This window comes from Stegostoma tigrinum, chromosome X, assembly GCF_030684315.1.
Source record: "Stegostoma tigrinum isolate sSteTig4 chromosome X, sSteTig4.hap1, whole genome shotgun sequence".
Taxonomy (NCBI): Eukaryota; Metazoa; Chordata; class Chondrichthyes; order Orectolobiformes; family Stegostomatidae; genus Stegostoma; species Stegostoma tigrinum.
In genome coordinates, this window is record NC_081404.1 from 9,483,576 (window position 1) to 9,496,595 (window position 13,020).

The 13,020-nt window shown below is 46.1% G+C and overlaps 1 protein-coding gene across 8 annotated transcripts in view; it reads left to right on the forward strand.

Moving 5' to 3' along the window:
• The window catches only part of LOC125448266 (electroneutral sodium bicarbonate exchanger 1-like), a 383,257-nt gene that overhangs the window by 280,397 nt on the left and 89,840 nt on the right, over window positions 1-13,020 (forward strand). For all 8 annotated transcript variants that reach the window (XM_059643484.1, XM_048523424.2, XM_048523426.2 and 5 more), the window contains one exon: window positions 715-960. In XM_059643484.1, coding sequence (XP_059499467.1) covers window positions 715-960 — 246 coding nt within the window. The remainder of the gene's footprint in view (window positions 1-714; window positions 961-13,020) is intronic.

Below are 13,020 nucleotides of genomic sequence, written 5' to 3' on the forward strand. Positions count from 1 at the left end.
CAAACTCACCTTACACCAAGAAGATGACAATCTCCGTGTAGACTAGAAAAATCTCACCTTAGATCAGTTCTGGTTCACAGTTCTCAACATGGAATGAGGAAAATCAGTAGGAGAATCCTAAGGATGACTGGTACAGTAACAGCCTACTTTGAGAGTTTTGAATGCAAATTTCATACTTGACCCAGAAGTACTTGATGCTTAATTTGGGTTACAAAGAAGAGATCATATAAAGTGCTCTACTCCTCAATACTGATACTTCACCTCCAATACAAAATATCCCAAAACATTCAATCCTAAAACAGGGAAACTGGTTAAAAATACTCATTTCTGCAACTTGGAGTGTATATCAACATCCATCATATTCCAGCAAAACCTGCTGAGCCCCACTCTGACTTGACAGATTTGCTACCTTAACATAAATTTTTAAAATCACGGATCTAAACTTTGTAAACACTTGTACTATGTCATCTGCCCAATATAAATGCACCTTCTCTCACCCCTATTCTCGCAAAGCTGTCATGTTTGCTTTGTATCAGAGATAATGGGAACTGCAGATGCTGGAGATTCCATGCACTTCTACAGCTGGAGAGATTAGCACAGCTGAAGTTAGTAAACTGACATTGATGTTTAGATGACCATTAGAATTCAGAATGTTCCTCTTATTTGATCTAATTTTACATTCTTTTAATTTGATTATCTCTTTCCTTTTTGTAGGGACTACAATTTATCCTATCTGTCCTTGAGAGCGAATATTGGACTTTGGACATCATTCCTGTGTATCCTGCTTGTTGCCACTGATGCAAGCTCTCTTGTTTGTTATATAACTCGTTTCACTGAGGAAGCATTTGCTTCTCTCATCTGCATAATCTTCATCTATGAAGCCCTGGAAAAGCTGATCCATTTGGGAGAAATTTATTCTTTCAACATGCACACAAATTTGGACCAACTTACTCAATATTTGTAAGCATCATAGTTTGTATTTCTTGCCAACATTCTTCCCTCCTGCAGCATTAACATTGCAACTCACTTGGCCCTACATCCAGCTCTCCCTTCAACCCACCTATCCACCCGAAACATTCAATCATTCATCAGCTCAGTTATGCACCATTATGTTCACTCAACATCTAAACTAGCCTTATGGCAAGCAGCTAATGCCATACAATGGGGTAGTGCCAGCTGCATTGATTCTTTTTGTTGCTCTATATGATTCCTCCAACCAGAGAGTTCTTCTGAATGTTGCTTCAGAAGTTGAAGTTTAAGTATCCAGTTAAATGCAGTTTTCTGCTTGGTCAATGTCAGAGGCAGCAGTTCCAATACTGACTGGAGGTTTTGGGCCAGTAAAGATTTGGAGTTGTTCCACTGTGTATGGGTCTAAAGCCACCACTTTTAGTGCTGAAAAGTGCAAGTATATCATTGATTATTCTGGAAGAGTAAGGTATCTCATATGTCTGAGAAACATGTGAAGCTAGTTGTTTCACAATGCGTGTTCATTCACCACAAACAGGATGCTACCATGAAGCTAAAAAGACATTCCACTTCCCACATAAAATGAGTAATTTTTTTTGCAGTGGATGGAACATTGTCATGCCCAGTCCTATTCTGAATTTCAGACTAATTTTACATTTCAAAACTCGACAGACAGGCTGGGAAGGATGGCTGCTCAAGATCACCTAACTTTTTTTGTTGATTGGAAACCCTTCCCCATCTTGAGGAAACAGAGGGAAGTATTCAGACTGATGTGAACCAATGCTTTCCCTGAAACCAATCAAAAAGCTGTCAATTGAATGTGTCATTCAGACACAAGGACACTGACCGCCTCAAATCCCATAATGTGGGATCTGTAATTAACACAAACGCTACTATCTCTTTTTAGAAAATGACTTTGAAATTTTAACAAGTCACATGAGTGAGTCATGATGTTGCCTGCTTTTAAAATTAGCTAAAAGATGTTTGCAGACAGTTCTATCAGAAAGCCAATATAGCTGCAAGTGTTTTCCAGCAGCCATAGTTATTAGTGGCAATATCCAGAAAGCGGGCAATGCAGATAGAATTGAGGACTACGCTAACTTGTTTCAGTTAAAGTTACTCTGAGAATCAATTCTAAAAAACCTCAAACTGCTTCACAAGACCTTCAGAGATAATGGGAACTGCAGATGCTGGAGAATTCCAAGATAATAAAATGTGAGGCTGGATGAACACAGCAGGCCAAGCAGCATCTCAGGAGCACAAAAGCTGACGTTTCGGGCCTAGACCCTTCAGAGAGGGGGATGGGGAGAGGGAACTGGAATAAATAGGGAGAGAGGGGGAGGCGGACCGAAGATGGAGAGTAAAGAAGATAGGTGGAGAGAGTATAGGTGGGGAGGTAGGGAGGGGATAGGTCAGTCCAGGGAAGACGGACAGGTCAAGGAGATGGGATGAGGTTAGTAGGTAGCTGGGGGTGCGGCTTGGGGTGGGAGGAAGGGATGGGTGAGAGGAAGAACAGGTTAGGGAGGCAGAAACAGGTTTAGACTGGTTTTGGGATGCAGTGGGGGGAGGGGACGAACTGGGCTGGTTTAGGGATGCAGTAGGGGAAGGGGAGATTTTGAAACTGGTGAAGTCCACATTGATACCATATGGCTGCAGGGTTCCCAGGCGGAATAGGAGTTGCTGTTCCTGCAACCTTCGGGTGGCATCATTGTGGCAGTGCAGGAGGCCCATGATGGACATGTCCTCTAGAGAATGGGAGGGGGAGTGGAAATGGTTTGCGACTGGGAGGTGCAGTTGTTTGTTGCGAACTGAGCGGAGGTGTTCTGCAAAGCAGTCCCCAAGCCTCCGCTTGGTTTCCCCAATGTAGAGGAAGCCGCACCGGGTACAGTGGATGCAGTATACCACATTGGCAGATGTGCAGGTGAACCTCTGCTTAATGTGGAATGTCATCTTGGGGCCTGGGATAGGGGTGAGGGAGGAGGTGTGGGGACAAGTGTAGCATTTCCTGCTGTTGCAGGGGAAGGTGCCGGGTGTGGTGGGGTTGGAGGGCAGTGTGGAGCGAACAAGGGAGTCACGGAGAGAGTGGTCTCTCCGGAGAGCAGACAGGGGAGGGGATGGGATGGAAAAATGTCTTGGGTGGTGGGGTCGGATTGTAAATGGCGGAAGTGTCGGAGGATGATGCGTTGTATCCGGAGGTTGGTAGGGTGGTGTGTGAGAACGAGGGGGATCCTCTTAGGGCGGTTGTGGCGGGGGCAGGGTGTGAGGGATGTGTTGCGGGAAATACGGGAGACGCGGTCAAGAGCGTTCTCGATCACTGTGGGGGGAAAGTTGCGGTCCTTAAAGAACTTGGACATCTGGGATGTGCGGGAGTGGAATGTCTTATCGTGGGAGCAGATGCGGCGGAGGCAGAGGAATTGGGAATAGGGGATGGAATTTTTGCAGGAGGGTGGGTGGGTGGGAGGAGGTGTATTCTAAGTAGCTGTGGGAGTCAGTGGGCTTGAAATGGACATCAGTTACAAGCTGGTTGCCTGAGATGGAGACTGAGAGGTCCAGGAAGGTGAGGGATGTGCTGGAGATGGCCCAGGTGAACTGAAGGTTGGGGTGGAAGGTGTTGGTGAAGTGGATGAACTGTTCGAGCTCCTCTGGGGAGCAAGAGGCGGCGCCGATACAGTCATCAATGTACCAGAGGAAAAGGTGGGGTTTGGGGCCTGTGTAGGTGCAGAAGAGGGACTGTTCCAATACTGTCACAAGACCTTCATTTTGATTTCAGACCATTAAAAACTATTCAAGAAGCTATCGTCCTCCCACACAGGAAGTTAGTATTTGTAAACCTAAAACTGAGTTAATGATTAAGTTGTGAAAGTATTGCATTTACCTGTAACCAATCTTTGTCTATGTGTATAAAAACTAGTGTGAGACAGTGCAATTTAAATCCAGAAGTAGTGTGAGAATAAGTACCCCATTCATATCTAAACTCATAAAAGCTTACTATTGAAATTATTTAAGAGGATACATGCACCTCTTTATTCACAAAACATACTGATCATAGGCAGTAAGAGAGCTCAAATTCAGTCCATGACAGAATTGTGCACTGCAATCTGGAATAAATTTATTGCAAATAATAAAATTTGACTTTGAGAAAATTGAAGAAGCAGGGAATATGACATAGCCAAAAGTTTGAATCAAAAACAAAAAAAAGATTACAACAGTAATCTTTTTACTATTAAGCAAAGAGAATACAATAGCTGACTTCAATGTAAAAGCATTTATGCAACTTGAACAATTAATTCACCAAAATTAGCATTGCATTAACATAGAACAGCTGAGGGCTACAGCTAAGCAAGTAGAACTAAATACATGCAATAAAGCACAGAAACCTCTCAAGATACTAAGGAAGCTGGCTGAGCATCTTGGCCTCGTCATGAATTTGAATAGGTAGAGCATACAGAATCTGAAGCAGACAAAGTAACCCTACTCAAAATTTGCTTGGAAACTTGGAGTCTAGAGTTTCAGGCAAAAGAACAAGAGAGGAAAGGAAAAATCCAAGAGAAAGAGAGATTTCCAGAAGAGAAAGGGAATGGATGAATATGCTTTCCAGCGGGAAAAGCGAGACAAAAATTCAGGCAGAGAAGGGAACTGAGACAGATTGAGACAACAAAGTGTAGACCTGGATGAACACAGCAGGCCAAGCAGCATCAGAGGAGCAGGAAGGCTGACATTTCGGGTCTAGACCCTTCTGCAGAAATAGGGGATGGGAAGGGGGAAGGCGGTTAGAAGATGGATAAAAGGAGAAGATAGGTCAAAGAGGCAGGGTTGGGGCCAGTAAAAGGTGAGCATAGGTGGGGAGTTAGGAAGGGGATAGGTCAGTCCAGGGAGGACGGACAGGTCAAGGGGGCGGGATGAGGCTAGTAGGTAGGAGATGCGGGTGGGGCTTGAGGTAAGAGGAGTGGATAGGTGGGAGGAAGGACAGGTTAGGGAGGCAGGTACAAGCTGGGTTAGTTTTGGAATGCGGTGGGGAGAGGGGAAATTTTGAAGCTTGTGAAGTCCACATTGATACCATTGGGCTGCAGGGTTCCCAAGCAAAATAAGGCACACTGATCTCTACAATCACCAAAGCCAGGTGCCAACTCTGACACCTCCTCCTACCACCTACTTGATCAAAGTCCCACCCCCAACCACCATCTCCCAAACCATCCACAACCTCATCGCCTCAGGTGACCTGCCACCCACAGCTTCCAACCTCATCGTTCCCCAATCCCTCACTGCCCGTTTCTATCTCCTTCCCAAAATCCACAAACCTGACTGCCCTGGTCAACCCATTGTCTCCACCTGCTCCTGCCCCAATGAACTCATCTCCACCTATTTCAACTCCGTTTTCTCCATGAACCAGGAACTCCCTACCTACGTCTGTGACACCATCCACGCCCTCCACCTCCTCCAAAACTTCCAATTTCCCAGTCCCCAACATTTCATCTTTACCATGGATACACCTGCATTCCCCATGCAGAAGGCCCAAAGGCCCTCCGCTTCCTCCTGTCCTGCAGGCCCGACCAGTCCCCCTCCACTGATACCCTCATCCGCTTAGCCAAACTCTTCCTCACCCTCGACAACTTCTCTTTCAATTCCTCCCACTTCCTACAAACAAAGGGGGTGGCCATGGGTACACACACGGGCCCAAGCTATGCCTGCCACTTTGTAGGCTACGTGAAACAATCCCTCTTCCGTACTTACACTGGCCCTAAACCCCACCTCTTCCTCCACTACATTGATGACTGTATCGGTGCCGCCTCTTGCTCCCATGAGGAGCTCAAACAGTTCATCCACTTCAACACCTTCCACCCCAACCTCAAGTTCACCTGGACTATCTCCAATACCTCTCCCCCATTCCTGGACCTCTCTGCCTCCATCTCTGGCAACCATCTGGAAACTGATATCTATTTCAATCCCACTGACTCCCACAGCTACCTGGAATATACCTCCTCCCACTCACCTTCCCGCAAAGTTGCCAACACCTATTCCCAATTCCTTTGCCTTCGCCGCATCTGTTCCTGAGATGAGGCACTCCACCCTGGATGTCCCAGATGTCCTCGTTCTTCAAGGACCACAACTTCCCCTCCGCAGTGGAGGAAAACACCCGACCGTGTCTATTGCATTTCCCACAACTCATCCCTCACACCCCTTCCCTGCAATAATAACCAAAATAGAATCCCCTCGTCCTCATGTACCATGCCACCAACCTCCAGATCCAACGCATCATCCTCCGATGCTTCCATCATCTGCAATCTGACCCCACCAAAGACATTTTTCCGTCCCCACCCTTATCTGCTTTCCGGAGGGACCACTCTGTCCATGACTCCCTAATCCGCTCTACACTCCCCGCCAGCCCCACCACCCCCGGCACTTTGCCCTGCAACCGCAGGAAGTGCTACACCTGCTCCTACACCTCCCCCCCACCCCCATCCCAGCCCTAAGAAGACCTTCCACATCAAACTGATGTTCACCTGCACATCCGTTAATGTGCTATACTATATCCGATGTTCCTGTTGTGGCCTCCTCTGTCGGGGAAGTGAAGCAGAGGCTTGGGGACCAGTTTGTGGAACACCAATGCTTGGTTTGCACCAAACAACTACACGTCCCAGTTGCGAACCATTTCAATTCCCCCTCCCACTCCTTGGACGACATGTCCATCCTGGGCCTTCTGCAGTGCCACACCGATGCCACCCAAAGGTTGCAGGAACAGCAAATCATATTTCACTTGAAAACCCTACAGCCCAACAGTATCAATGTGGACTTCACAAGCTTCAAAATCTCCCTTCTGTCCTGTCTGTCTCCTCTCTTCTATACGCCTCCCCCTTTCTCCCTATTTATTTCAGAATCCAGTCCCCCTCCCCCATTACTGAAGAAGGGTCTAGACCTGAAAAGTCAGATTTCCTGCTCCTGTATGCTGCTTGGCCTGCTGTGTTCATCCAGCTCTACACCTTGTTGTCTCAGATTCTCCAGCATTGGCAGTTCCGACTGAGCCAGATTGAGGCAACTAAGAACTTGACGTTTGAAGAAGATGTGGAAACTTCCTTCACAGCCTTTGAGAAACTAGCTAGTAAGTTAAAACGGCCAGCAGAACCTTGGACACTTAAGATGCAAGTTCAACAAGTAGGAAATGCCTGTGAGATTTATTCTATGTTACCTGCTGACAGTTCTGCTAGTTAGGAACAGGTGAAGGCTGCAGTCTTAAGTGCCTTTGAACTTGTATTGCCACCCATTCTGAAACTCATCCTATTCAGACAGTCCTCAATTTCAAGAGAACTAAACAGTGAACATTTGACTGGTGAGTGCATCCCCTAAAAATGACTGCATCATGAATGAAGGGTTAACAGCAATAGTAGCATACACATAGATAAACAAAGTTTCAAAAGTCGGAGATGCAACCGTCATGAATGGCCAAGAATTAACCCGTAGAACCAAGAAAAATTAGGATCTAGTAGCTCCTACTAAAAAGGGAAAACCAAGGAGATAGATGTAACTAAAACAGACTCTTGTGGAGAGGAGAGAAACTAGGGCAGATTAATTCCCAACTTTAATATGAAAGAACATGGAAGGTAAACTTACTCAAATCCACCCTACATGCTTCCAGTGCATAAAGCCTGGACACAAAGAAAATTGCTGCTTTTCAAAAATGGTCAGCAGGGAAAGCTGTGGTCATAACATGCCCATAGACTTGAAGGTCTTAAGCTCACACTCAGATGAAACAGGGATGAAAAAGAATACTTGCCAAGGTTTCTTACATAAAAGGGTCAATTAATTATTTTGTTCTGCATCTGCTTGAAAGAGAAATAATCTAAAAAGGCACAAGATGTTTTCAAACACTGCTTGTGTTGAAAGTTACTGAGCTGCCACCTGAAAGCTAAAACAAACACCGGAGTGCTGGTAAAAAGGCTCAATGGCACGTGTTTCTTAAAATTCATTCATGGAATGTCGGCTTTGGACAGGCGTTTGTTGCCCATCTCGAATTTACATTTCGAAGGTGGTGGTGTTAATGGTCTACATTGCCCTTAATGGATTTTACATGGAAACTAATCCATTAGAAAACATGGGTGATTTACTGGTGTCAGAGATGATGGGAACTGCAGATGCTGGAGATTCCAAGATAATAAAATGTGAGGCTGGATGAACACAGCAGGCCAAGCAGCATCTCAGGAGCACAAAAGCTGACGTTTCGGGCCTAGACCCTTCATCAGAGAGGGGGATGGGGGGAGGGAACTGGAATAAATAGGGAGAGAGGGGGAGGCGGACCGAAGATGGAGAGTAAAGAAGATAGGTGGGTCTCTCCACCTATCTTCGTTACTCTCCATCTTCGGTCCGCCTCCCCCTCTCTCCCTATTTATTCCAGTTCCCTCCCCCCATCCCCCTCTCTGATGAAGGGTCTAGGCCCGAAACGTCAGCTTTTGTGCTCCTGAGATGCTGCTTGGCCTGCTGTGTTCATCCAGCCTCACATTTTATTATCTTGGTGATTTACTGGTGGTGGTTAATAGTTGAGAAAATATCACAGCTGATTTGGTGATGGGGTAAAAGAAGTGTTCAGTTGTATTTAAGAGCACTACTTGATACAAAAAAAGTTAGAAGTATTGAAGTTGATGGTGAGCTGCCTTCTTAAGCTGTACAGTCCCTTGTGTCTATGTTGACCCACAACACCATTAGGGAGGAAATTCCAGGATTTTGACCCATTGATAGTAAAGGAACAGGGATGTATTTCCTTGACAGGATGATGAGTGGCTTGGAGGGGAGCATGAAGGCATGGTGTTCTGATTCCACTCTAGATGGACGTGATTGTGTGTTTAGAAAGTATTGTCGGAGGACCTTTGGTGAGTTGCAGCAGAGCATTTTGTAAGTAGTACGCACTGCTGCTACTGAGCATTGGGAGTGGAGGGAGTGGATGTTTGTAAATGCAGTGCCAATCAAGTGACTGCTTTGCCCTGGATAGTGTCAAGCTTCTGGAATGTTGTTTGAGCTGCACTCATCCAGGCAAATGGGGAGTATTCTGTCACACTCCTGACTTGTGCCTTGTAGATGGTGGACAGGCTTTGGGAGTTAGGAGGTAAATTACTCACTGCAAGATTCCCAGATTCTGACCTGCTGTTGTGGCCACTGTGTTAATGTGGTGAGTCCATTTTAGTTTCTGGTCAGTGGTAACCCCCAGGTTGCTGATAGTGGGACATTCAGTGGTGGTAACACCATTGAATGTCAAGGGCCGGTGATTAGATTGTCTCTTATTTGGGATGGCCAGAGCCTGGCATTTTTGTGCCATAAATGTTACATGCCCCTTTTCAACCCAAACTGAATATTTGTCCAGCTCTTGCTGCATTTGGAAGTGGACAGCTTCAGTATCTGAGGAGTCGAAAATGGTACTGAACATTGATGATTGCACAATGAACATCTCCGCTTTGGACCTTATGGAGGGAAGGTTTAAATGTTCCCTGAATAAAAATTCACTTGTAAAATAAGTTGGTCATTGGTGTAGTGATGGTCAGGATTGTTCTGACCTTACCCATTGAACAAGTAGACCTATTATAGCTAAATGATTTGGCACCAATTTTTTTTTGGTACCAAGTACTGTGGGGTACCAGAGGGTTTAATGCAGCAAGACTGAAAAAACAGAAGGAAACAATCAAAATTCTGCTCAGCTGCAGGGAGCTGAGAAAGTTTAACATCTTACAGAGCATTAGAGAGATTCGAGATGAGAGGGAAAAAAAGCCAGAGGACTTTACAATAGTCAAAATAGCCTACAGAAGTAAAAAACAGAACCTGTAAAAGCTAAAGAGGTCTAATGAGGCCAATAGAATTTAAAGAGGCCAGGCCAAGCCAAGACATTTTGAATTTAAGAGGAATAAAGAGCTGAATCAGAAACCTGATTAATAGACACCTACTGCATTCAGGATTCAAAAGTGCTCAAACCAGCAGGCAAACAGTGAGAGAGGTGTCCCACCCAGTTGAGTGCCACAAAGCAGTGTAGCAGAAGCTGACTACCCACCTTAGGCAGTCGTGTGCCAAAAGGCATGGGATGGATTAGAGACAAACTCATCCCAAAGATAACAGGTTGAAGATGGTGTAATAGTTCTATACTGTCAGGTCCTGGTAATTATACCTGACCAAATGTAATTGCACTTGTTACTATTAACTGAACAACACTTATGAAAGCCACAAGAAACATAAGTGTTGCTCGTGTAGAATTGTCCACTTCATTGGAAAATATGATCTGATTCAAACCTTAAATCTACGTAAACCCAAGTCCACTGAGGAAAGATGCAGGTGGACAACTCAGACAACTAATAGGGAAAAACAATACATCCCAACCATCAGAAATAATGGGCACTGCAGATGCTGGAGAATCCAAGATAACAAAGTGTGGAGCTGGATGAACACAGCAGGCCAAGCAGCATCTCAGGAGCACAAAAGCTGACGTTTCGGGTCTAGACCCTTCAGAGAGCATCTCTGATGGAGGGTCTAGGCCTGAAACGTCAGCTTTTGTGCTCCTGAGATGCTGCTTGGCCTCCTGTGTTCATCCAGCTTCACATCCCAACCATCAGCCTAGATATGGATCATCAATTGACCAGAACCTAAAATATCAGACTTATGCATTCTGAAAGAAAGCAAAAAAGAAGTGTTAGGAGCCTGGCAGATAACCTAACAAAACAATCACAGTAATTTACATTTTGTAAGCTTCTAAGCAAGCAAGAGGCCTCTCAGTAATCAGCAAGGAATTTGAACTCTTTCTCTGCTGCCACGCCAAATGCTAACTGTATTGAAAATCATTTACCTGCTAATGTTAAAGACCCCAAAACCTTGCATTTCTATATGAATGAATATTCACCATGTTACATGCGACTAGAGATAATTTTAAAATGCAGATGTGACATACAGAGGAAACTGTAGGAATACCAGTTTCCTTTCTGAATGTCAGAATGCATGACCAGTACATGTTTATATTTCTTCACAAAGGGGCTCATTTAAAAAAGTCAAAAATTAAACTTCTCCCATGCAAAGGTATGTCATGCCTAGTGTCAGCATGTCCTATTCTAGACTTCAAACTAATACTTCAAATCTGGACAGATAGACTGGAATATATGGCTGTCTGAGGTCACCTGACTTTTTTGGTTAGTTGAGCTTCTCCCCAGCCTCAAGGGAACAAAGGAAGAATCCAGACTTGCGTGAATCCACTTTCCTAATACCAATCAATCTGTTGTCTTCTGATTGAATAGGCTATTCCAAAACAAAGATTTTGACTGTTTTGAATTTCGAGAAGTGTTGATCCAGAGATAGTAGGAACTGCAGATGCAGGAGAATCTGAGGTAACAAGGTGTAGAACTGGATGAACACAGCAGGCCAAGCAGCAGAGGAGCAGGAAGGCTGACATTTTGGGTCTAGACCCTTCATCAGAAATGGGGGAGGGAAGGGGATTCTGAAATAAATAGAGAGAGAGGGAGAGGCGGATAGAAGATGGATAAAAAGGAGAAGATAGGTGGAGAGGAGTCAGACAGGTCAAGGAGACGGGGTTGGAGCCAGTAAAGGTGAGTGTAGGTGGGGAGTTAGGGAGGGAATAGGTCAGTCCAGGGAGGACGGACAGGTCAAGGGGGTGGAATGAGGTTAGTAGGTAGGAGAGAATAGGTGGAGAAGAAGGACAGGTTAGGGAGACGAGGTCAAGCAAGGTTGGTTTTGGGATGCGGTGGTGGGGGTGGGGTGGGGGGGGGTGGGGAGGAGAGATTTTGAAGCTTGTGAAGCCTTTGAAGCTTGGGCTGCAGGGTTCCCAAGTAGAATTGAGTTGCTGTTCCTGCAACCTTCGGGTGGCATCCTTGTGGCACTGCAGGAGGCCCAGGATGGACATGTCATCTAAGGAATGGGAGGGGGAGTTGAAATGGTTCGTGACCAGGAGGTGCAGTTGTTTATTGCAAACCGACCAAAGGTGCTCTGCAAAGCGATCCCCAAGCCTCTGCATGGTTTCCCCATGTAGAGGAAGCCACAATGGGTACAGTGGATACAGTATACTACATTGGCAGATGAGCATCTGCTTGATATGGAAAGTCTTATTGTGGCCTGGGATGGGGATGAGGGAGGTGGTGTGGGGGCAAGTGTAGCACTTCCTGCAGTTGCAGGGAAAGGTGCCAGGGCTGGTGGGGGAGTGTGGAGTGGAAAGGGAGTCATGCAGAGAGTGTGGTCCCTCCGGAAAGCAGATAAGGGTGGGGATGGAAAAATGTCTTTGGTGTTGGGGTTGGATTGCAGATGGCAGAAGTGTCGGAAGATGATATGTTAGATCCGGAGGTTGGTGTGATGGTACGTGAGGACAAGGGGGATTCTGTTTTGGTTGTTGTTGCGGGGAGGGGGTTGTAAGAAATGGAATGAGTTGCAGGAAATGCGGGAGACATGATAGAGGGCATTCTCGACCACTGAGGCGGGGTGGTGTGGGGGGGAGGTGTTGCAGTCCTTGAAAAACAAGGACATCTGAAATGTATGGTCATGGAATGCCTCGTCCTGGGAGCAGAAGCGGCAGTGATGACGGAATTGGGAATAGGGAACGACATTTTTGCAGGAAGGTGGGTGGGAGCAGGTGTATTCTAGGTAGCTGTGGGAGTGGGTGGGCTTGAAATGGATATCGGTTTCTATGTGGTTGCCAGAAATGGAGACAGAGGTCCAGGAAGGTGAGAGAGGTATTAGAGATGGTTCAGGTGAACTTAAGGTTGGGGTGGAAGATGTTGGCGAAACGGATGAACTGTTTGAGTTCCTCGTGGGAGCACGAGGCGGCACCAATACAGTCATCAATGTAATGGAGGAAGAGGTGGGGTTTAGCACCAGTGTAGGTATGGAAGAGGGATTGTTCCATGTAACCTACAAAGAGGCAGGCATAGCTTGGGCCCATGCGGGTACCCATGGCCACCCCCTTTGTTTGTAGGAAGTGGGAGGAATTGAAAGAGAAGTTGTTGAGGGTGAGGACGAGTTCGGCTAGGCGGATAAGGGTGTTGGTGGAGGGGGACTGGTCGGGCCTGCGGGACAGGGAGAAGCAGAGGG